Consider the following 21,806-nt stretch of genomic DNA (forward strand, 5'->3'; position numbering starts at 1 on the left):
CTAATATTAGTCCTGTGCGAATCGGCATCTATTTGGCCGGGATTAGGCGGATCGTATATAATTTTTGCAAGGTTTTTGTGTCCTGTGCGCATTTCTATCTTTATCTTTCACGAAGAATGGAGCTAGGCTGCATATAATGCGCACCGTTATGACTTCCCGTGCGGCCGCGCGGATTATAGACTACTACTTTCACTTTAGAATGAGCACAATTTGGGAGTAGCCTAATTGCTTGAATGGTGTGTTTAATATTATTCTTAATGAAAAACACAAAAACAGAACAGTACAATGACAACTCGCTTAAATGGGCACTTTTACATTAGCTTTGAAACTGAATCTTCCGTCGTATATTGTTATTATACGAAATTATTTGTATTACTAAAACAATCAAAATGATATCGATACGACTGTTTATAATTTCATACAGCTATATAACGAAAAAACATTTTCAAGTAACATCATATCCGGGAGATAAGTCAGTAAATTCGAGTAAAATTTATCTCGTGCGAATGCGCCACGCAAAATTCAGATGTGGGGGAGTAATTTCTAAATAAATCACACGAGGTCCCCAGATAATACTTATCCCGTGCGAATAGGGCTTTATTTGTTGTTGTTGTTGTTGTTGTTACAGTGGGTCATAATATAGCATATCTTTGTCAGTGCGTTTTGTGGTGTTAGGAATTGTTTTTCTGTGCATTTTCGCACTAACTCAAAACGTGCGTACACCACCTCCTGAGCTGGTGTAGGATTTGAGCGTGCGGTACGCCAACGTCCATATTGATAAATCTCAAAGTCACCGTGGTTTTGGGTGTACGCCAGGTGTACGCTGGAAAATTGGTGTACGCAAGATTGATAAATGAGGGCCTATGTGATTATCATCCTATTAGTCAATCTGCACAGTAAAGAAATGACCCTGGCTTTCAAGTTTATGCTAACTAGTTCCATTACTCACCAAGAAATAACGCAAATAGCAATTTTACAAACAACAGCAGAAGTCTGTAGGGCTCAGGCACTTCAACAAGGACGAAATTTTGTGCAGGTGAGCAAAGAAAGAAATCATTGTTTTTGGTGTGGCTGGGATATATAGATTTGTTTATTTCCAAAACTGATATTTTATCTGTTTGAGGGCATAAATACATTTCCACATTAGAAATACACAAAAATAGGATATATTAAAAACATTTTAAGCTTTTAAACATATGTGTTTGAAGACTGTCATGAGCCCTATTTGGATGGTAATTGTTTCTCGTGGGGTCATAAGGTATTTTCAACTATATTGACAGGGCAGGGTCAGTGATTTTATTGCCGTCCGTATCCAGAATGCCAGTGTGTTTCTCCCACCACCCGGATAAAAATCCCCGGCCGAATTATACTGTTTTTTGACAAACATAAATTTGTGTGGTAATTTAATTGCCATCAGAATCCACATCTCTGAGTTTTCAAGAATATATCACTTAAAAATTCACTGTTTATATGAAATGATATCCTTTTTGACCACTGCAGTGCACCGTAGTAGCTAGGTCTACGGTTGCGCTTCGCTGTAATTTGGATTTGCATTTTAAAGATATGGGCTGAATCCGAAATTGCCCCCTACTACGGTCACTGGGCATGCGCACATCAGTATTGCGTCATTTAGTCACTGCATTATTGTAAGGGTAGGTTTAGGGTTGGACTAGGTGTAGGCATCAATAAATTGGTAATTATCTAATTTATTTATTGTTATTTTATCGTGCGATTTTGCCTCACTTCCTACCATTGCTGTACCCCTTCTAGCCACAACTCTTCTTTTCCATTTTTAGTGTAGCTCTGTGGCAGAATTACTGCACCACATACTGGCCTGTCATGTATACTACATCGTTTTGAGTTGGTTTCAGTGGTTTCGTGTGTAAGCAGGGGTGGAAATGGAGAGGGGTCTGGGGGTTGGGGTTGGCATAGCCTGGATGCCAGTTCGAACCACAACATTTGAGGTCGGGAAGTTCGGTCTGGACTTGATCCGTTGAGGAGCAACTATGCTCGAACCAGAGCTGTTCGGACCAATCAAATTGTCAGAGCGGGCTTTATACGATGATGGACAGATGATCAACAGTAACATATTCATGCACATCACCAAAGAGCGCTTGGGTTGAATTCGTTCTAATCCTAAAAGGAGAACTTGTTCGTTTATGCATTCACCTTTACTATTTCTCTCAAAAATGATGATCGTGTTTGTAAGTACTCTGTGAATCCTTAATTTTTTTTTACAACACCAGCAAAGATTGTTTACACTCATCTTCTTCTTCTACTTCTTCCAGCGTGCGTGCAGTTGAGTTCTTTTGACAACTATACGTCGCTCCGTTGTAGGGCTGCTCGATTATGGAAAAAATCATAATCACGATTATTTTGGTCAATATTGAAATCACGATTATGTAACACGATTATTTCACATGACTTTGTGAATGTGTTGCATTTATTAAAAAGACACCTTTTAACAATTCAATTGAAATTGTAACATTTGTTGTACTTTTTGAACTATTAAAATAAATAATATAACATATATTCAAATCAAAGTATAAAAGTATTCAAGTAAAAATGATAACCACAAATAAATAAGATCAACAATATGGTTCTGCTAGATATGCTTTTCAGGTTTTTCAGGTACGTCTAACATTAGTTTTCAGGTACAGAAATGTATCAAATGTAAAATAACATTGCATATTTGAGTGCATAAATTAAAGATTAATCCTATTAAACTTACAAAAGCTATTCAATCAAGAGCAGTGAGTAATGTCCTTGTCTTTTGTTGTTTGACATTAAACAGACTATATTTTGGGCCATAGATTAATAAAACTGGTGTAAAAACTTCCCCCAGAGTATGACACCACTCTTCCAACTGAAGAAAAAGTGGCTGAAGCCTTTCACACTCCAAAAACAAATGAAAAACGTTTTCCTGTTCTCCACATAAAGGGCAACCCCTCCCAACCTGTGGATCAAGGTGTGCTCTGTATCTGTTTGTAGCTATAATCCCATGTACAATTCTCCACTGAAGGTCTTCTGACCTTTTCTCAAGCGGTGGTTTGTACAAGGACCTCCAGCTACCTTTAGGGGAAGCGCCTAGCCCGAACATCTCCAGCCGTTTGGATTCTTTAACACTCTCTAGTGTTTTCAAGTACCATGTTTTAACACAGAGTATAAATGGCTTTCTTTCCAGCATCACGAAACAAAAACAACTGAGCTGTCGAGAGAGAGAGAGAGAGAGAGAGAGAGAGACCAAACCCAACTCATGACAGTTGTTTATTAATTTGGTGCTATTCGCAGCTAGGTAAATGACAATTGAGGTTTTTGTAAGGTTTTGGATAGTAATGACTCAAGTGTTACTACATCCTTCTAAAGGAATTACTGTCCATTTGGATCATTCCAACCATCAGAATGAATTATTATTCAAAACCTTACAAAAACCTCAAAAGCTTACAATGATTTCAGTCATTACTAGAGAGTTAGCATGCTTTTCACTTTAAAATATTGTGTTATTCCTTCTGAAGAATTTGGTAATACTTGAGAGTCATTACTAGTGGGCTACAATTACCTTATTATACATTATGCATTATTCATGTTAATTATGCACCTGCTGTTACAAACAGAGTAGACACGGATAACAGAGGCAGGTGAAAGCAGAGTTTATTTCGTAACCAGGAAGTGAGCAGGTGCGGTGAGAGTCTGAGTGAGAGTATCTGGTAATGCTGGAATGGTTGGTAATACAATACGTCTTGGGATCTTGAACACAGGAACAATGGATCGAAGGAGACGAGGACCAGGAGACAGGACGAGACGAGGAGACACTCAGGGTTCGTTGGGGATCAGGTAAGTAGTCAGGTGAGTCCGAGGAAGCAAGCATGTAGGGTCATGTGCAAACGATACCGGACAGTGACTGAGTGTGAGTGTGGTGCTTAAGTGCAGGTGGTGATTGCAGTGATGATGACGTGCAGGTGTGTGTGCTCAGTACTCAGGTGACAGGGATCGTTGTGGTAGTGAGGGGGTGGAGCCTGGCGTGCATGTAACATTACCCCCCCCTCCACGGCCATCTCCTGAGGGCCGAGGACCCCGACGCCATGGTGGTCGACCTCTACCCCGCGGTGCCGGTCGATCAGGGCGGGTAGCGTGGAATGTCTCTAGTAGATTCGGATCAAGGATGTCATGCCTGGGTACCCACGATCTTTCTTCAGGGCCGTACCCCTCCCAGTCTACCAGGTACTGTAGATGACCACCACGACGCCGGGAGTCCTGGACCTGATATGCTGCGCCGTCATCAACTAGAAGTGGAGGGGGAGGCTCCGGAGTAACGCCAGGCTCTGGGGAAACAGAAACAGTGGGGTAGTGAGGTTTCAGGAGAGACACGTGGAAAGTGGGGTGAATCCGGTACTGAGGTGGTAGTTGGAGTCTATACGTCACCGGATTGATCTGCTGCAGGATCTCGAAGAGGCCAATGATCAACTTCTTGCACTGCAGACGCAGTCTGATGTCCCGGGTGGACAGCCAGACCTTCTGCCCCACCTGGAATGTCGGAGCGTCGGAGCAGTGAAGGTCGGCTGTCAACTTGCGTCTGCAGAGTGCCCGTTGAAGTTGGTGATGGGCTGAGTCCCAGACCCTCTCACTATCCCGGAACCAGTAGTCAACCGCAGGAACGTCGGAGGGTTCCCCAGACCAGGGGAAGAGGGGCGGTTGATAGCCGAGTACGCACTGGAAAGGTGTCAGGCCAGTGGTGGATTGTCGAAGTGAGTTCTGTGCGTACTCGGCCCATCCTAGGAACTGGTTCCAGGAGTCCTGGTGGCCGTGACTGAAGGTACGGAGGAAACGGCCAATCTCCTGGATCTTTCTTTCCGTCTGCCCGTTCGTGTGAGGATGGTATCCGGACGTGAAGCTGACGGTCACACCTAGGAGTGCAAAGAAGGCCTTCCATACCTTAGAAATTAATTGCGGACCTCTGTCAGATACGATATCTTCGGGAATGCCATAATACCGGAAGACGTGGCTAAACATGGCTCTAGGGCTGTGGGAAGTCCTCGTAGTGGGAGCAGCCGGCAGGACTTCGAGAAGCGATCAACCACTACGAGGATACAGGTACAGTTCTCTGAATTGGGCAGGTCTGTGATGAAATCCACCCCTAGGTGTGACCACGGACGGTTGGGAACGGGCAGAGGCAGGAGTTTCCCAGCTGGCAGGTGTCGAGGGCTTTTGGCCATGGCGCATTCCCGGCATCCCCTCACGTACCTTCTGACATCAGCTGGCATGTGTGGCCACCAGAAGCGCTGGCGTAGCAGCGAGAGGGTTTCATTGACCCCAGGGTGACCAGTGCCCAGTGATGTATGTGAGGAGTGAATCAGAGGGATGCGTTGTGCTCAAGTGATGTATTGCAAGCCCGGAGGACAGCCCGGCGGCACGTTGGTGGAGGCATTGGTAGAGGATAGGGTCTCTTCTGACCATGTGATGGGACTGAGGAAGAGCTTCGTGGGGAGAATGGGTTCCTCTTCTTCCTCGGAACGTTCCTCTGGGCCGTGGATGCGGGAAAGGGCATCTGCCTTGATGTTCTTGGCCCCTGGCCGGTAGAAAATGTGGAAGTCGAACCTCCTGAAGAAGAGTGCCCAGCGAGCCTGTCGGGGGTTGAGTCGTCTTGCCTCTCGGAGATACCCCAGGTTCTTATGGTCAGTCAGTGTTTGGAGCCCTCTAGCCAGTGCCTCCACTCCTCCAGTGCGAGCTTGATGGCAAGGAGCTCTCGGTTGCCGATGTCATAGTTAACCTCCGCCGGGCTGAGCTTGCGGGAGAAGAAGGCACATGGATGGAGATGGCTGGGGTTCCCCTGCTGCTGAGAAAGGACCCCACCCATTCCTTTAGGGTCTGGAAGGCTTGGGTGGCGGATGGGGTCCAGGACAGAGACTTGGGCTTGTTGCGGAGCAGGCTGGTGAGGGGACTGGCGATGGAGCTGTAGTTTTGTATGAAGCGTCGATAGAAATGTGCGAAACCCAGGAAGCGTTGTAGTTCCTTCACGGAGGTGGGAGTTGGCCAAGACCGGATGGCTTCCACCTTCCTCTCATCCATCCGGATGCCACTGTGATCTATGTTGTACCCGAGGAACTGCACAGTGGGCTGGTGGAATGAGCACTTCTCGGCCTTGAGGTAGAGCTGGTAGTTCCTCAGGCATTGTAGGACCTCCGCAACGTGACAGCGAAGGTCGGCCATGCTCCAGGAGTAGATCAATATGTCATCTATATATACCAGCACGAACCTGTGGAGACACTCCCGGAGCACCTCGTGGATGAAGTCCTGGAATACGGAGGGGGCATTGGCGAGTCCATAGGGCATCACTAAATACTCGTAGTGACCAGTGGGCGTGACAAAGGCGGTCTTCCACTCGTCCCCCTCACGTATCCGGATGAGGTTTTAAGCGCTGCGGAGGTCCAACTTCGTGAACACAGTGGCACCACGGAGATGTTCCAGGGCAGCTGGGACGAGAGGAAGGGGGTAACGGAACTTGACGGTGATGTTATTTAATGACCGGTAGTCGATACAAGGCCGCAAGCCTCTGTCCATCTTTGCCACGAAGAAGAAGCTCGAAGCAGCAGGGGAGGTAGATGGACGGATGTAGCCTTGCTCCAGCGCCTCCTTGATGTACTCCTCCATGGCCTTCTCCTCCGGGAGAGAGAGGGGATAGATTTTCCCCCTGGGCACGGGTTCACCTGGCAGCAGATCGATGGCGCAGTCCCATGGCCGATGGGGAGGCAGCTTGGAGGCCCGTTGGGGACAGAAGACGTCTCTGAAGGGGGCATAACAGGAGGGGACATCCACCGATCATCTTTACCGGACTCTCGATGGACGTTGCACAGACGGAGAGATCTTGGGGACGCGGAGAGGGACGAATCGGTGGAGATGGGAAGCAGTCCGGGAAGCAGCTGTCGCCCCACTTCAGGACCTCTCCTGTCTTCCAGGAGATGACGGGGTTGTGCTGCTCTAACCACGGGCGCCCTAGGATGATGTCAGCGGTGGATTCCTCCAGAACCAGCAGGTGTAGTCGCTCCATGTGGAGGATTCCGACTTGCACTCCGATGGGGCCCACGGAGCGACTAACCTGCCTCCGACTGAGTGGTCTGCCCGTTACCGACTGGACCTGGTAGATCGTCGAAGTTGCAGACGTGGGAGCTTGAGCTGATGGCAGAGGGTTTCCAAGATGAAGTTCCCGGCTGACCCAGAATCAAGGAGGGCAGTAACTAAAAGGGAGATTCCAGCAGCAGTAAGGTTCACAGTTGTGGTGAGTGGCTTCATTTTAGAGAGTGAAGGAATGATTGCACTCACCATGGGTCGAGGAGGACGGACTGGGCATTCTGAGATGTAATGCCCAGGTAGACCGCAGTAGAGACAGAGATTCTGGGTCAGCCGTCTCTGCCGTTCAGCTGACGTCAGTCGGGAGTTCTCCAGTTGCATGGGCTCGGGGTTGGGTTCTGGAGTGCTGACATCACCTGGTTGGCCCTGGTGCACGACTGCATACGAGAGGCGAAGCGGATGGAGAGTTGGATGAAGCGTTCTAGCCCGATGGTATCCTCGTATGCAGCGAGATGCAGCCGCACCCGAGGATCCAGACCCTGTCGGTAGGTTGTAAGCAAGGACTGCTCGTTCCATCCACTAGCAGCAGCGAGGGTTCGAAACTGTAGAGCATACACATTAACTGTGGAGGTACCTTGTTTCAGATGGTATAACTGTTCTCCGATCGACGAATCCCATGATGGTTAACCAAAGACCTCCTTAAAGTGAGACAGGAACCCCGACAGGGTCTGGATCACTGGACTGTCTGTGGACCACATGGATTCCGCCCAACGGAGCGCTTTACCGGAGAGTTGAGATGTGATGAACTCTACCTTAGCGCGATCGTTGGGGTACAGGCGCGGCTGCATCTCCAGGACCAGCGAACATTGCAGAAGGAATCCGTTGCAATCCTCCGCCGAACCAGAGAAGGGCGCCGGTCTGGCCATGGGACTGGCGTACTCGTGGGGCGAAGAAGTGGTTGTGTGGATCCCGGAAGTGCTCGCCGGTGAAGGTGCAAGTGCGCTGGTGGGAAGAGCTCGCCGAACGGCGTCGACGAGCTCTTGGAATGGATCCGGGGTGCTCATCCTGGTGTGCTGTGTTGGTCCGGTATTCTGTTACAAACCGAGTAGACACGGATAACAGAGGCAGGTGAAAGCAGAGTTTATTTCGTAACCAGGAAGTGAGCAGGTGCGGTGAGAGTCTGAGTGAGTGTATCTGGTAATGCTGGAATGGTTGGTAATACAATATGTCTTGGGATCTTGAACACAGGAACAATGGATCGAAGGAGACGAGGACCAGGAGACAGGACGAGACGAGGAGACACTCAGGGTTCGTTGGGGATCAGGTAAGTAGTCAGGTGAGTCCGAGGAAGCAAGCATGTAGGGTCATGTGCAAACGATACCGGACAGTGACTGAGTGTGAGTGTGGTGCTTAAGTGCAGGTGGTGATTGCAGTGATGATGATGTGCAGGTGTGTGTGCTCAGTACTCAGGTGACAGGGATCGTTGTGGTAGTGAGGGGGTGGAGCCTGGCGTGCATGTAACACCTGCATAGTAATTCTTATTAGTCCTCTGGGAGGTATGAAAAAATAACAGTTACTGATTAGCTAATAACTACCACATTCAATTAAGCACTATAATTAGTTAATCAGAGTTTGTTAATAGTAGTTACTAGAGTGTTAATATTGCGTTACTCATTCGTTCTTGTGTTTTTAATGATGGAACAGTATTCTAGTTGCATGTTACCGAATTTTCTGTTATAAACTTTATTGCACTTTGTCATACAAAAGCCACACCATCCATTACTTTATGCAAAAGTCTACTGATATATACAGTGTACATATAGATTAATTGCATGTCTTTTCTGTTTCAGTCAGCAGAATGGACAGTTGAGTCTCTGACAGAAGCTTGCTCATCTCCTGAATCAGCCAAAGGTTTCCAACAAGCCATTAAAACAGTTTGCGATAGTAATGCCGATGTTGATAAAAAACACATGTGGGATGCAGAATACCACTTTGATGACGAGAGTTTTTTGAAGGCCTGGAACCTCATCCAAAGCAATGTCAAAGATGTTAAAGCTGCTGCAAAAGAGAATAACTATGACACAGCAAGAGAGCGGTTGGGTGAGGCTCTGCATCCTCTACAGGTGTGTTGTTAGAAAGAACATTGTATAATTTTGTAGACGGAACATCAATACATAATTCTCACAGAACTGATGCAATAATCTGATTCATTGTTGTTGTTGTTGTTATTATTATTCACATATTTTAATCCTGCAGGTCAAAATATCTTAAATGTCTATTCAGAATTTCAATGCAAGGGTTATCCAGAATCGTGAAATAATGAGATAATAAAGCGAAATGTGAAATAATTTTAAAGGTGCCCTAGAATGAAAAATTGAATTAACCTTGCCATAGTTAAATAACGTCTCGGTTACGTATGTAACCCTCGTTCCCTGAGGAGGGAACGGAGACGTACGTTAGTGACTAACGAATGGGGGTTTCGCTTAGAAGCCAATCATCTTCATCGTATTCAACAGCGCCCAATGGCAGTGCCAATGCCATGGGCATGCGGAATTTGCATGCGTAACTCCGCCCCACCTCGTGGGTATATAAGGAAGTACGCTGCGAACATCGCATTATGTTACTGCTGCAGGAGCCAAGACTGAACTCCGCGTTCCAGGCAGCACAGCTGACGTGGCAAGGAAACGTACGTCTCCGTTCCCTCCTCAGGGAACGAGGGTTACATACGTAACCGAGACGTTCCCTTTCGTTCAGTCACTACGACGTACGTTAGTGACTAACGAATGGGGGATCCTATACAACAACGCCACTCAGCTGTCATCCAGTGCCCTGCGTAAGTGTGAGTACCCTGTCGTAAGACTAGTACAGACGAAGGACTCCCACTTATCACAGGATTACCAAGGTACACTGGGAAGCATATCCCAGTGAGGGAATGCCAAGATGCCTACCCGTGGGGAGGACTTAGAGAATACACATATGACCCGCTAAGGGCTGCATATGGAAGATCTCTAGGGTACCAGCCGAAGGTGGATTTTTAACCCTAGGGGCGGCAGGGACTTGCCAAGGGAAAGACACCTGCTCGCTGAGGAGGCTTACGGTGGAAATACTCGTGTGGGGGTCGCCGGAGGGGAACCATGCACACGGAGCACCTGGCCGGACATGAGGGTCTGGGCTCGAAAGGGCAGACTGAACTGATGTCGGCGTAAGCAGTGCTGGAGGAGCTCAGGGCTCTCGGGGAGCTCACCTGAGGAAAATATCGCACGTATCCAGTCCTGGGAGTGGAATGGCGAGCAAGCGAAGACACCTGAGCCTGGTCCATTACCGGCCACCCGTAGGGGCGAGTACATAGTCGGACACTGGCTCCACTCGGAGATTGTAGAATCTGGCGAATGTGTTGGGTGTCGCCCAGCCTGCAGCTCTGCAGATGTCTGTTAGCGAGGCGTCATGCGCTAGAGCCCAAGAGGAGGCCACACTCCGGGTGGAGTGTGCCCTCACACCAAGGGGACATGGTCGGCCTTGCTGCTGGTAAGCCAAAACAATGGTGTCCACTATCCAGTGAGACAACCTCTGCTTTGAGAGAGCACTTCCCTTCCGCTCTCCACCATAACAGACAAAGAGCTGGTCTGAGGTCCTGAAACACTGCGTCATGTCTACGTAGGTGCGGAGAGCGCGTACTGGACAGAGCAATGCCAAGGCTGGGTCTGCCTCCTCCAAAGGCAGCGCTTGCAGGTTCACCACCTGATCTCGGAACGGAGTGGTGGGAACCTTGGGCACATATCCGGGCCGGGGTCTCAGGATCACATGAGAGTTAGCCGGCCCGAACTCAAGGCACGCTTCGTCAACCGAAAATGCTTGCAGGTCCCCGACCCTCTAAGCGAGGCCAATGCGGTCAGCAGAGCCGTCTTCATAGACAAGAACTTAATCTCAGCCGACCGCAAAGGCTCAAAGGGAGGCCTCTGCAGAGCACTTAAGACTACTGAGAGGTCCCAAGAGGGAACGAGAGGAGAGCGAGGAGGATTCAGTCTCCTCGCCCCCCTCAGGAACCTGATGATCAGGTCGTGCTGCTACTTACCTTTTTGTCTCCCAGGAGATCGTGGTAGGCAGATATTGCGGCCACGTACACTTAAGGGTGGAAGGAGACAGCCTTCGTCCCACCCCCTCCTGGAGAAACGAAGCACAGACCCGATCGGGCATTTCCAGGGGTCTTCCTGGCGGGAAGAGCACCATGTGACGAAGAGGTCCCACTTCAACGCATAGAGGTGTCGTGTAGACTCTGCCCTAGCGGAAGTGATGGTAGCGACCACCGCAGGTGGAGGGCTACTCAAACCAGCCGCGTCCCGTCCAGAAGCCACACGTGGAGCTTCCAGAACGCTGGACGCGGGTGCCAAAAGGTGCCCCGTCTCTGAGTGAGTAGTCTCAGAGGAATAGGCCAGGGAGGGGCTGTCGCAAGGAGTAGCAGTTCTGAGAACCAGGTCCGGCCGTGCCAACAGGGCGACCAAAATGACCTGCTCCTTGTCTTCCCTGATCTTGCACAGTACCTGTGCGAGAAGGCTCACTGGGGGAAACGCATAATTGCGTAGCCCCGACGACCAGCTGTGCGCCAGTGCATCCGTGCCGACCATAGGTCAGGGAATAATACAGGGAGCAATGGGAAGAGTCCTGGGAGGCAACAGGACTACCTGTGCGTCGCCGAACCGTTCCCAATCAGCTGGACCGTCTGGGGATGGAGTCTCCATTCTCCAGGAAGTGGCTGAAGCCGTGAGCTCGTAGGCTGCACGGTTCAGGACTCCCGGGATGTGGACAGCATGAAGGGACCTCAGATGCTTCTGACTCCAAAAAAAAGAGATGGCGGGCGAGTTGAGACATACGGCGGGAGCGTAGACCGCCCGGCCGTGTCGTCTGTCCTGACTAGTATATGTTGACCCTTCAGCAACGCTCGGAAGCGGTGCAGGGCGAACCGTACTGCCAGCAACTCGAGGCAATTGACATGCAGAAGGCGCTGGGGTCCTATCCAGGAGCCCGTGGCTGCTTGTCCATTGCACATGGCACCCCAGCCCGTGGATGATGCATCTGTTGATACAACAAGATGCCTGGAAACTCGTTCTAAGGACACTCCGGTCCGTAGAAAACTGAGGTTCGACCACGGGGAGAGAGTCTGTAAGCAGGCCCGAGTCACTTGTACCCGGAGCGTGCCAGACCGCCATGCCCATCTCGGGACTCGATCGCGTAGCCCGTGCTGAAGCGGTCTCATATGAAGCAATCCGAGCGGCGTTACCGCGGCTGCAGATGCCATATGCCCCAGGAGCCTCTGAAACAGTTTCAGTGGAACCGCACTCTTGCCCTCGACTTGTCGAAGGGAAGTCAGCAGAGACTGCGCGCGCTCGCTGGAAAGCAGCGCGCACATGGCGACCGAGTCGATCCATACCGAGAAAAGAGATCCTCTGCGCGGGGCAAAGTTTGCTCTTCTCCCAGTTGACCCGAAGGCCCAGACGGGCTAGGTGATGGAGCACCAAATCTCTGTGTCCGCAAACCTGCTCTCGAGAGTGACCCAGTAAGCCAGTCGTCGAGGTAATTCAGGATGCGAACCCCGTGCTGCCGAAGGGGCGCAAGGGCTGCCTCGGCAATCTTCGTAAAGACGCGAGGGGACAGAGATAGCCCGAATGGTAGAACTGCGTACTGATATGCCTGCCCCTCGAAAGCAAACCGTAGGAACGGTCTGTGTCGAGGTAGAATGGAGACATGGAAGTAGGCGTCCTTCAGGTCAATCGCTGCAACCAATCGACTGGACGAACGCTTTCGAAAAGGCGTTTCGCTGTCAACATCTTGAACGGAAACCGGTGGAGGTAACGGTTCAAGACGCGCAGGTCCAGGATCGGTCAAGCCCACCGGTCTTTATGGGTACAATGAAGTACGGGCTGTAACACCCGGAATTCACCTCGGCTGGAGGGACAGGTTCGATCGCACCCTTCGCCAGTAGGGTGGCAACCTCCGCTCGCATGACGGGGGCATTAGCCCCGATCATAGTGGAACGGACTCCCCGAAAGCGGGGAGGAACCTGCGCGAACTGAATCGCGTAGCCGCACCTGACTGTCTTCGCGACCCAGCGGGACAGCCCTGGAATCTGAAGCCAGGCTCCCAGGAACTGCACCAGCGGGGTCAATCGGACTACAGGTGTACCCGGAGTGGGGCAGCGATGCAGCGTTACCGACCCGGACAAGGGAGGCTGTTGGGCGTCCCGGTGTGGGGGTGCGGTTAACGGCTGCGTCCTGACAGAGGAGACCAGGGAAGGACGCGCGTTCCACTGGGGTCTGCTCTGCCAGGAGGCTGGCGACAGAGAGGGATGCGAGTGGCGGGACCCGTGGGTGGCGCGCACTGTCATCACCGGTCTCTGGGTTCTCAGAGACAGGAACATGAGTTCTTCCCAAGCGCTGCTAGCCCGGGGGCCAGCAGCGGAAGGATTTTCCCCCGGCCCTCCACCGGGGGAAGGAGAGGCCCTGCTACCATCCCCTGGGAAGAACTGGAACCCATCTCTGAGTTGTCCACTTCCAGCGTGGCGTTTAACCAGGCTGGGGAGCGGACTGGGCGTCATCCTCAACCACCTCCACGGCGCGGCCCGGGTGAAGGCTGCTGCTGGGGCCGGGCGGGAGGAGGGAGGGCGCCCTCGGCGGCGAGCGGACTGAGGCGACTGAGCCGGCGGCTGGTGCAGCAGCTGGCCGCCGGTGCAGTACGTGTTACAGCCTCAGTCTGCTCTGGGGCGGCCGAGAACTGTTGGGCGCAGTTCCCAGCCGCGCCGCCGAAGAGGCCAGCCTGGGATATGGGTGAGTTGAGGGGGCGGGCCCACTCAACGTCCTCCAAATCACCAGGTAAGGCCAGGTGTTCTCCCGGACCACAGCTGTGGACATCTCCCGACCCAGGGAGCGTGTGGCCACCTTCACCGCCCGGGGGCGGGATCAGTCGCGGCACGCAGCTCAATGAAGAGCCCTGGGTCGGCTCCACCCTTGTGCATGTGCAACGGGGCGGCGGCCTGCCCGTAGCTCTGCAGGACCACGCCACCGAAGTAGACGAGCCCACAGGCTTTGGGAGGGTGCTTAGGACAGCCACACCACGCCACGTCAAGCCCTCTGTGGACACCGTAGTGCGCAACAGAGAGTTCAACAGTGGGGGTGAGGGGGCCCCAGTGTACCCTAGGCCGCGGCCCCATCAAGGGCAGAGAAGGTGGAGGAGGCCACCAAACGATCGCGGGAAGCACGGGGACTTCCAGGACCGCGTGATCTCCTCATGCACCTCGGGAGCGAAAGGCATTGGGGGCGGGGCCCAACAGCTGTCGGGTGCCGTCCCCAAAAACCAATCGCGCAACCACGAGCACTCGCGACTGGGCGGAGTTCCACACCAGCGCGAGACTCGCGGCTGCCCGAGATAACATGGCTGTCAACCTTAGGTCGGATCAGGCAGCGCTGACACACCCGGAGGCGGAGCACAACTCCTAATCGTCATCCCCAAAGGACTCCAGCCCACCTTATGATGCGGCGATCGACATCTCACTGCTATCTGGAGCGTGAACGAAACGAACGAGGCGTCAGAGACGGGCCGCTGTTTCAGTCCAACACTCGCGGGTTTAAGCAATGTGCAAGAGGGGGCGTGGCCCGAGGAATGATCGTCGGGGTTCTTAATACCACGGCACCGCACTCAGGTCACCCTGGCCACCAGCCAAAGTACCGCCTCACTCGGAGACGGTAGATTGGGGTGTGGCAGAGGGGACTCTCTCTCCTCACGGAGATCACTGAGTCTCGACCGCAACATCGCGATGGTCACGTTCCCGCAGTGGGAACATGACGCATCCACAAACACTGCCCGAACGTGCTGAAGCCCAAACACATCGAGCAGTGAATGTGCCCATAGACAGCAACGGAGATCGATCGCACCCGGAAGTGCACGGGCGAACCGTCTTGAAAAAGACGTGCCACGCGCAAGCTCTTTTTGTGAGAGGAAAGCTCTGCAGAGTGCCGAAGCGCCCAGGGAAACACACACACAGCTGTTGCAGATCACTGCACAGATCAGCAGGCAGGCAGCATGAGATCGCTGGAACGCGCCGTAACACCAACACCCTGGAGAACCGCTGGTCTCTCGAAGACTGAAGAGAAGACTTCAGAATTCAGGCTTGTAGGAGTGAAGAGATCCTCTTGGCTCCAAAGCAGAAACATAATGCGATGTTCGCAGCGTACTTCCTTATATACCCACGAGGTGGGGCGGAGTTACGCATGCAAATTCCGCATGCCCATGGCATTGGCACTGCCATTGGGCGCTGTTGAATACGATGAAGATGATTGGCTTCTAAGCGAAACCCCCATTCGTTAGTCACTAACGTACGTCGTAGTGACTGAACGAAAGGGAACAGGAGTTCAGTAAATGTAAATCACATACAGTGAGTCTCAAACACCATTGCCTCCTCCTTCATATGTAACTCTCGTTTGTGAAAAACACCACGGAAAAATAGGCAAATCTCAACGTAACACCGAGAATGATGCAATCGTCGGGATCATTAATATGTACGCCCCCAACATTTGCATATGCAAGCACATGTTCACTGTCAGGCGAAACGGCGCAGCCATATCATCTCTGCAGGTAAACAAGCGTCACACGAGGATAGCGAACATGGCAGATTATGGAAACAAATGTTATGTTCCAGGCTGTGCAGGGGATGTGAAGACGTTTCATACGTTTCATACTCTTTCATACTCTTCCCACAGATAAAACATGTCAACAGGCAAGGTTAATGTTTATTTATAATCGGATACCGCAACAATTTAATTCAAAGTTGTTAGTTTGCTCGGCCCATTTCACCACAGACAGTTTTTCAAACCTGGGACAATATCAAGCAGGCTTTGCTCAGCGTCCGACACTGGAGAAAGGGGCAATTCCAACCATATACCTGCAAGCAGTAAGTGATTTTATCCACTTCTTGACTGTCTAAACAATTTCTGATTAAATTGAAAGTTTCTTAGAGAGACAACATTAATGATAATATCCCCGTTGTTGTCTAGATCCAACGCAATATGCTAGTATAGTAACAATAGGATAATCCAAGTAGTTTACATAACTAAATAGTATGTCTAATGACAAAGGTTAAAGGAGCTGTATGTAGGACTGTGGCCAAAACTGGTACTGCAATCACTTTCAAATTACTGTAGACCGGTGTATCCCCTCTCCCCCTCCCCTGACTCGAGGTTGCCAGCTAGGCTGCAGGATCCAGCAGGAACGTAGGCTGGAGCTTTCAATGGCAAGTGACGTGTCGTACACAGTACGTTTTTTTTCTTTCTGTTAATTATGTTTATGCTTGAAGAGCGATGTTTTGTGAAGTAATTCTGAATCGCAAAAATTTACTAATGGCGATTAGCCAAATATAATCGTAAATATGAACGCTCGTATGTGACAGTACATTCCCACATGAAAAAATACTATAGTAAAATTACAGCAAAGCTAAATAACATTAGCAATGGTCATACAGGTCCACTTGCAGCATGTTTTGTCCACTATATATGCGAAGAACGAATGAGGAATAATTTTTACTGAGGTAACGTTAGGCTACAGTCTCAAATACGTTTTCACATTGCCATAGGCGTGCTAATGTTGTTTTCCTCAGCGTCCCAGCATAATGACAGAGAAAAGGGCTCTGATAATGCATTACTAATGTTAGCAATGACGACTCGCCGTTTTTATTTACCAAACAATTCCTTAACGTTACCTTTTCAATTCAATGACCCACCTCCTCCATCTGCGCTAACCTAACGTTACTTTGCACGAACATGCATAACTTTGTTCGACTGTCATGAATATTTTAAATGTCCATTTACATTAAGTACAAGTTAGCCAAACATAGATGAACCTTACCTGTCCAGGAGAAAATTAGCAACGTTGGCATCAGTCTTCAAATTATTCTCCGTTTTCAGCCGTCTCCATCTTTCAAAGGCATCTCTTATACAAATCCTTGTTTTATCTCGGACACTGTCACAACGTTTTTCTGATTCATAACGAGGCCGTTTAGGTTTCGTAAAGTTAGACATTGTTTATCCAAAAAGTTTGTAGCTGCAGCTGTGGTAACTAGAGCAGAGCTGGCAACCTGAATGAAGAAACACTACTGACTTCGTGATTGGTAGATAGGTGGAGGGTGGAGCTTCAGGCCAAAACACAACATGTCAACATCAACATCATTTGTGGGCTGCAACTTCACTTTTAAAATGACAATATCTTGGCCTGACAACTGTTGTCAGTGATATAAGTATTTGAAATTAACATGATTTCTTAATGTCTAGTGACATATCAGGGCCATTTTATGATTAATTGAAATACATTTCTTACATACAGTTCCTTTAATATCATTTCATGCCAGTGTTGTCAAAAATTACAAAATACAACTGTAGATACGTAACGTACTACATTAGTTTAGTTCTAGTTTACGTTTATGCATTTGGCAGACGCTTTTATCCAAAGCAACTTACAGTGCCCTTATTACAGAGACAATCCCCCTGGAGCAACATGGAGTAAAGTGCCTTGCTCAAGGACACACTGGTGGTGACCGCTGGGATTGAACCAGCAACCTTCTGTGTATCAATTCCATGGTTTAACCCACTGGACCACCATCTCACAGTTTCTAGTTTAGTTCTAGCTAACGTCACCTTCTCCCCCATTTAAGTTGAAACAATAGTAATTTGATAAGGCTTCTAGTCAATTTGTTAATTTATTTATGTATATATATATATATATATATATATATATATATATATATATATATATATATATATATATATATATATTTATTTATTTATACTTTGTTTGGCTAAATAAATCGACTTTTAAATCAGTACTCTACTGTCAAACTCAAACGTTACTGTACAAACAACATATTTTAGCGCTACCCAGTTCGGTTTGTGATTCAAAATGAAGAAGCTATCATTGTAAAATCATACAGGGACACATTAAAATAATTAAAATGTTGTGACTGCTGATGTGTATATTTAATGCTATATGCTAGTTATCGTTTAGGCTGAAGTTCTGGTATGGACATAATGATTTTGCAGGTTCCTAATTAAAATAAAGACTTAACTTACCATTCAGAAGCGTTCATTTCCAATCTCAAAACATGTTGTTCCTCAAAATCTGCATCTTCGTCAGAAACAGGCTCAAACAAATAAGGTTGAATGCCTAATCTCTCCATCGTCATGACGGTCAGTATGTGCCTGCTATCATTGAGCCGCGCAGTGAAACAGCCAATCAGAGTAGAACTCTGCATTAATATTCATGACCCCTCCAAATAAGACAAAAACAGACCATTTCATCCTGGGGAAGATTTCTAGAGTTGTAAATGGACCTGTAAAACCGTGTCTGGACAATTATTGACCTTAAATAAGCCATATTCCCTCTATGTAGATACCAGAGAACAATTTAAAATGTTGTTTCAACTCATTCTAGGGCACCTTTTAAAGTGATATTTTATGTACTTAAAGTTGAAAGTATATATTTCATATAGTATATTTATATAGTATTTTAGTATGTGCACAGCATGCAGAAACCAATCAGCTTGTAGTTTGGCCCCCACTCCTTTATGTAAGACACTTCTTTATTACAAGTGAAATCCCGTATTACCTGTAGAGGTGAGGGGACTAGCAACCAATTTATTTTCAATTCCACAAAAAAAGAAAGATGCCTAATGGATATAGAGCCTTGCATTTTGACCTGTCCTTGTTATTAATAAATGGAGTCGAGGAATCAATTCTAACAACTCAGACGGAGTTCACTAAAACCAGGAAATGATTCCATTGACCAAAAAAACTCGGCATACCTAGTTAAAGAAATCACTGCTCGTCACAGGTATATAGCCTACTATAAATGTGTAATCAAAACCCTTTGTGTCACTGTCCTCTTTGAATGGCTTTAAAGGATTTCTACAGTCACAGCAACTGGATAGAACTGGGGAACATGTTTCCATACTCCAACCTGATCAGACCTGATCGCCCTATAGATAATATTGCAGGTATAGTCTCTCTCTCTCTCTCTCTCTCTCTCTCTCTCTCTCTCTCTCTCTCTCTCTCTCTCTCTCTCTCTCTCTCTCTCTCTCTCTATATATATATATATATATATATATATATATATATATATATATATATATATATATATATATATATATATATATATATATACATTTGAATACTGCCGAAGGCATCCAGAATATGTGTTCTCGTAAGTGATCGTTTGTCTTTTTGTAGTTTGAATAATAAATAACTTCTGTCCCTTTAAGACCTGACGCACGCATGGATCCCAAACACTGTTCCTTTGAGCTGGTTACGACTGTGTTTACGTTAAAACTCACCATGATGGGCATTGAGACATTTTTGAGTGTATTTGACCATTAATAAGCTGGGAAACGGAGCTCAATTTTGCACTTTTTGTATGTCAGAGGCGGCTTTATTACGGTATGTGTGTGTGCACTTCAGATGCGAGCGCGAAATCTGCGGGAATTAGTAGAATAGGGCTTGGGCGCCGCGTTGCATTCTGGGACGTGGCGGCCATGTTGATGGCCTTGCGAATGTAAACGTACAGCAAATCGAACGAGGAGAAGCCGAGTTGGGAGAAAGAAAAACTATGTTAAAATCGCGAAAAGGATGTGGAATTTACCGGGATACGTTAAATAGGGAAGCCAGGGACCGGTATATGGACAAAAGCGGAACTACTAACGGTTTGGTTCCATATGAAATGTGCAGTTCACAAATGGATGGGTTCAGGAGCTGCAGATCATGAAGCCTATGTAACGTTAACCTTTTACCTTGAAGCATTCCAACTGCACCGTTATGTGTTCTCAGGTTGCACTACTTGCAAATAAACACTGAACTTCTAAACATCTGATTGTGTGGCACTTCTTGCTTTTGCACACTATACTGTTATTGCGTCTTGTTTATAAGACACATGCATTTAATTTAAGTATATTTGTTGTGAAGATTGTGGGTATGGATGCAACAGACACTTATGGCTGTATTTAATGCACATTTATTTCAGCACAACACTAGGGCTCATGTTTGTCAGAGCACAACATACAGACACAATCTTATCGAGGAATGTAATGTCTTCGTCCTTGCTTGGCAACGCCATGTGAATCGGTACTTTATCTGACAAAATAGTGTACTTGTTGCGGACGGTTCCAATCACCCTTTCCACGTGAAATCGGAGGTGGGCATTTTTTCTTGTGCTCTCCACATCATCTCTTGCATCCAGCTGACAGCGTCCTTTTGTGAAAGCCGACAACTCTTTGTTACCTCGGATACTTGGTCTCCGTGGTTGCGCCTCCAAGCAGGAAAGCGGTGGAAAGTTCATCCATTTTCGACGCCAAATTAAGACACACGACTGAGAGGGAGTAACGTTACGTCTATAAACAGTGCGTAGTAGTCCGAGTAGCAGTAAAGGAGGCCATCAACATGGCCGCCACGCCAAGTAATGACGTCACGGCGCCCAAGCCCTATTAACGTTATGTGCAACCCCGCGCAAAATTCAGACCGGTCACACCAATACTAACACGCTGTCATGAGGAAAAATGAACACCCGTTCGCCATGTTCAGAGGGTTAACCGGACTGAATGAGGCAGGAGCGTGTCAACTCGCTGTCGGTCGGAGAGGAGAGGAGAGCGCAGCTGATATCGACACTGTAGAAAATCTCGCCCCCTACAGTGCAACTCGGCTAGGTATACATCCGCGTTAAACTATCAAGGTGAAAGTCATCATAGCTTGCGTAGTATAGACCCAGCTCCCAACCCAACTTTGAGAATAGATTAAAGCTGCAGTAAGGAGTTTTTAGAAAACGTTGACTTAGCCTGAAAATTTGAACAAGCACAACTCACAGGTCACTCCCCCTTGCTCTCTGCTGCGCTACAGCTCCTCCCCCATCACAACGGAGCCTGCCGTGAACGCACAGGCTAGTAACTAGGCTAGTAGAACCTAGAAGGGCAACCGATGACGGCGGATAAACGTTATGGCACATTCACTGGTACAGACGAAACATCAACAATATGATTTACATTGACTATGGCCTGCCCATACTTTGACTACAGACTTGGTCCTCAAAACATTACGTATTTTGTAATACATGTAATGTAACTATATGACGTTGCACTATTTCTATAAGTAATAAATAGCTAGCAAGATAATATATGGTAACTAACGTTATAGTATGCAAGTAATTATTCTATCGATATGTAATGCTAAATAAGGTTTGCTAGTACATTATTTCAGCAACATGACAAGCCAATGAATTAGTAGGTTCCAATAGTTGCTTTGCACAGTGCGTGACATTTTATCTGTATGTTATGAGGCTAGAGTTTTGACACTGAGTCAATGAGCTCAGACGAGGAATTCACACCCACAGCGACTTCGAGGAGTCAACGGGCGGGGAGAAGAGGAAGCCGGGATACTTACTTGTCAAGCAGAAATGTGGCTAACTCTGCATCGGTTTTTAATCCTTTCAGGACACGTAGCCTAGCTCCCTCCACCTCGGAAAAGCCGCTCCGATATACCCTCGTTTTATTTCGGGCTCTATCTTCTCTTTCTTTTTTATCATCATCATCTGTCTCTTTCCGTTTACCCGTCTTTATTTTATGAGCAGGTGCCACTCGAGGTATTGTTTGTCCGCCATAAGCAAAGCTGCGCTACACCGGTAGTCTTGGATTTGATTTTAAACGCCTGTACGCGCTCGCGCTGTGC

The 21,806-nt window shown here is 48.2% G+C and overlaps 1 protein-coding gene across 1 annotated transcript in view; it reads left to right on the forward strand.

Annotated features, from left to right (window-relative positions):
- Positions 1–21,806, forward strand: part of LOC307124437 (von Willebrand factor A domain-containing protein 7-like) — a 30,139-nt gene that overhangs the window by 1,207 nt on the left and 7,126 nt on the right. The window contains exons 2-4 of the mRNA XM_079813630.1: positions 846–1,036; positions 8,916–9,188; positions 19,000–19,093. Of these exons, the coding sequence (XP_079669756.1) occupies positions 854–1,036; positions 8,916–9,188; positions 19,000–19,093 (550 nt within the window). The 5' untranslated portion in view covers positions 846–853. The remainder of the gene's footprint in view (positions 1–845; positions 1,037–8,915; positions 9,189–18,999; positions 19,094–21,806) is intronic.

The sequence above is a fragment of the Gobio gobio genome (assembly GCF_949357685.1).
Source record: "Gobio gobio genome assembly, chromosome: 3".
Classification (NCBI taxonomy): Eukaryota; Metazoa; Chordata; class Actinopteri; order Cypriniformes; family Gobionidae; genus Gobio; species Gobio gobio.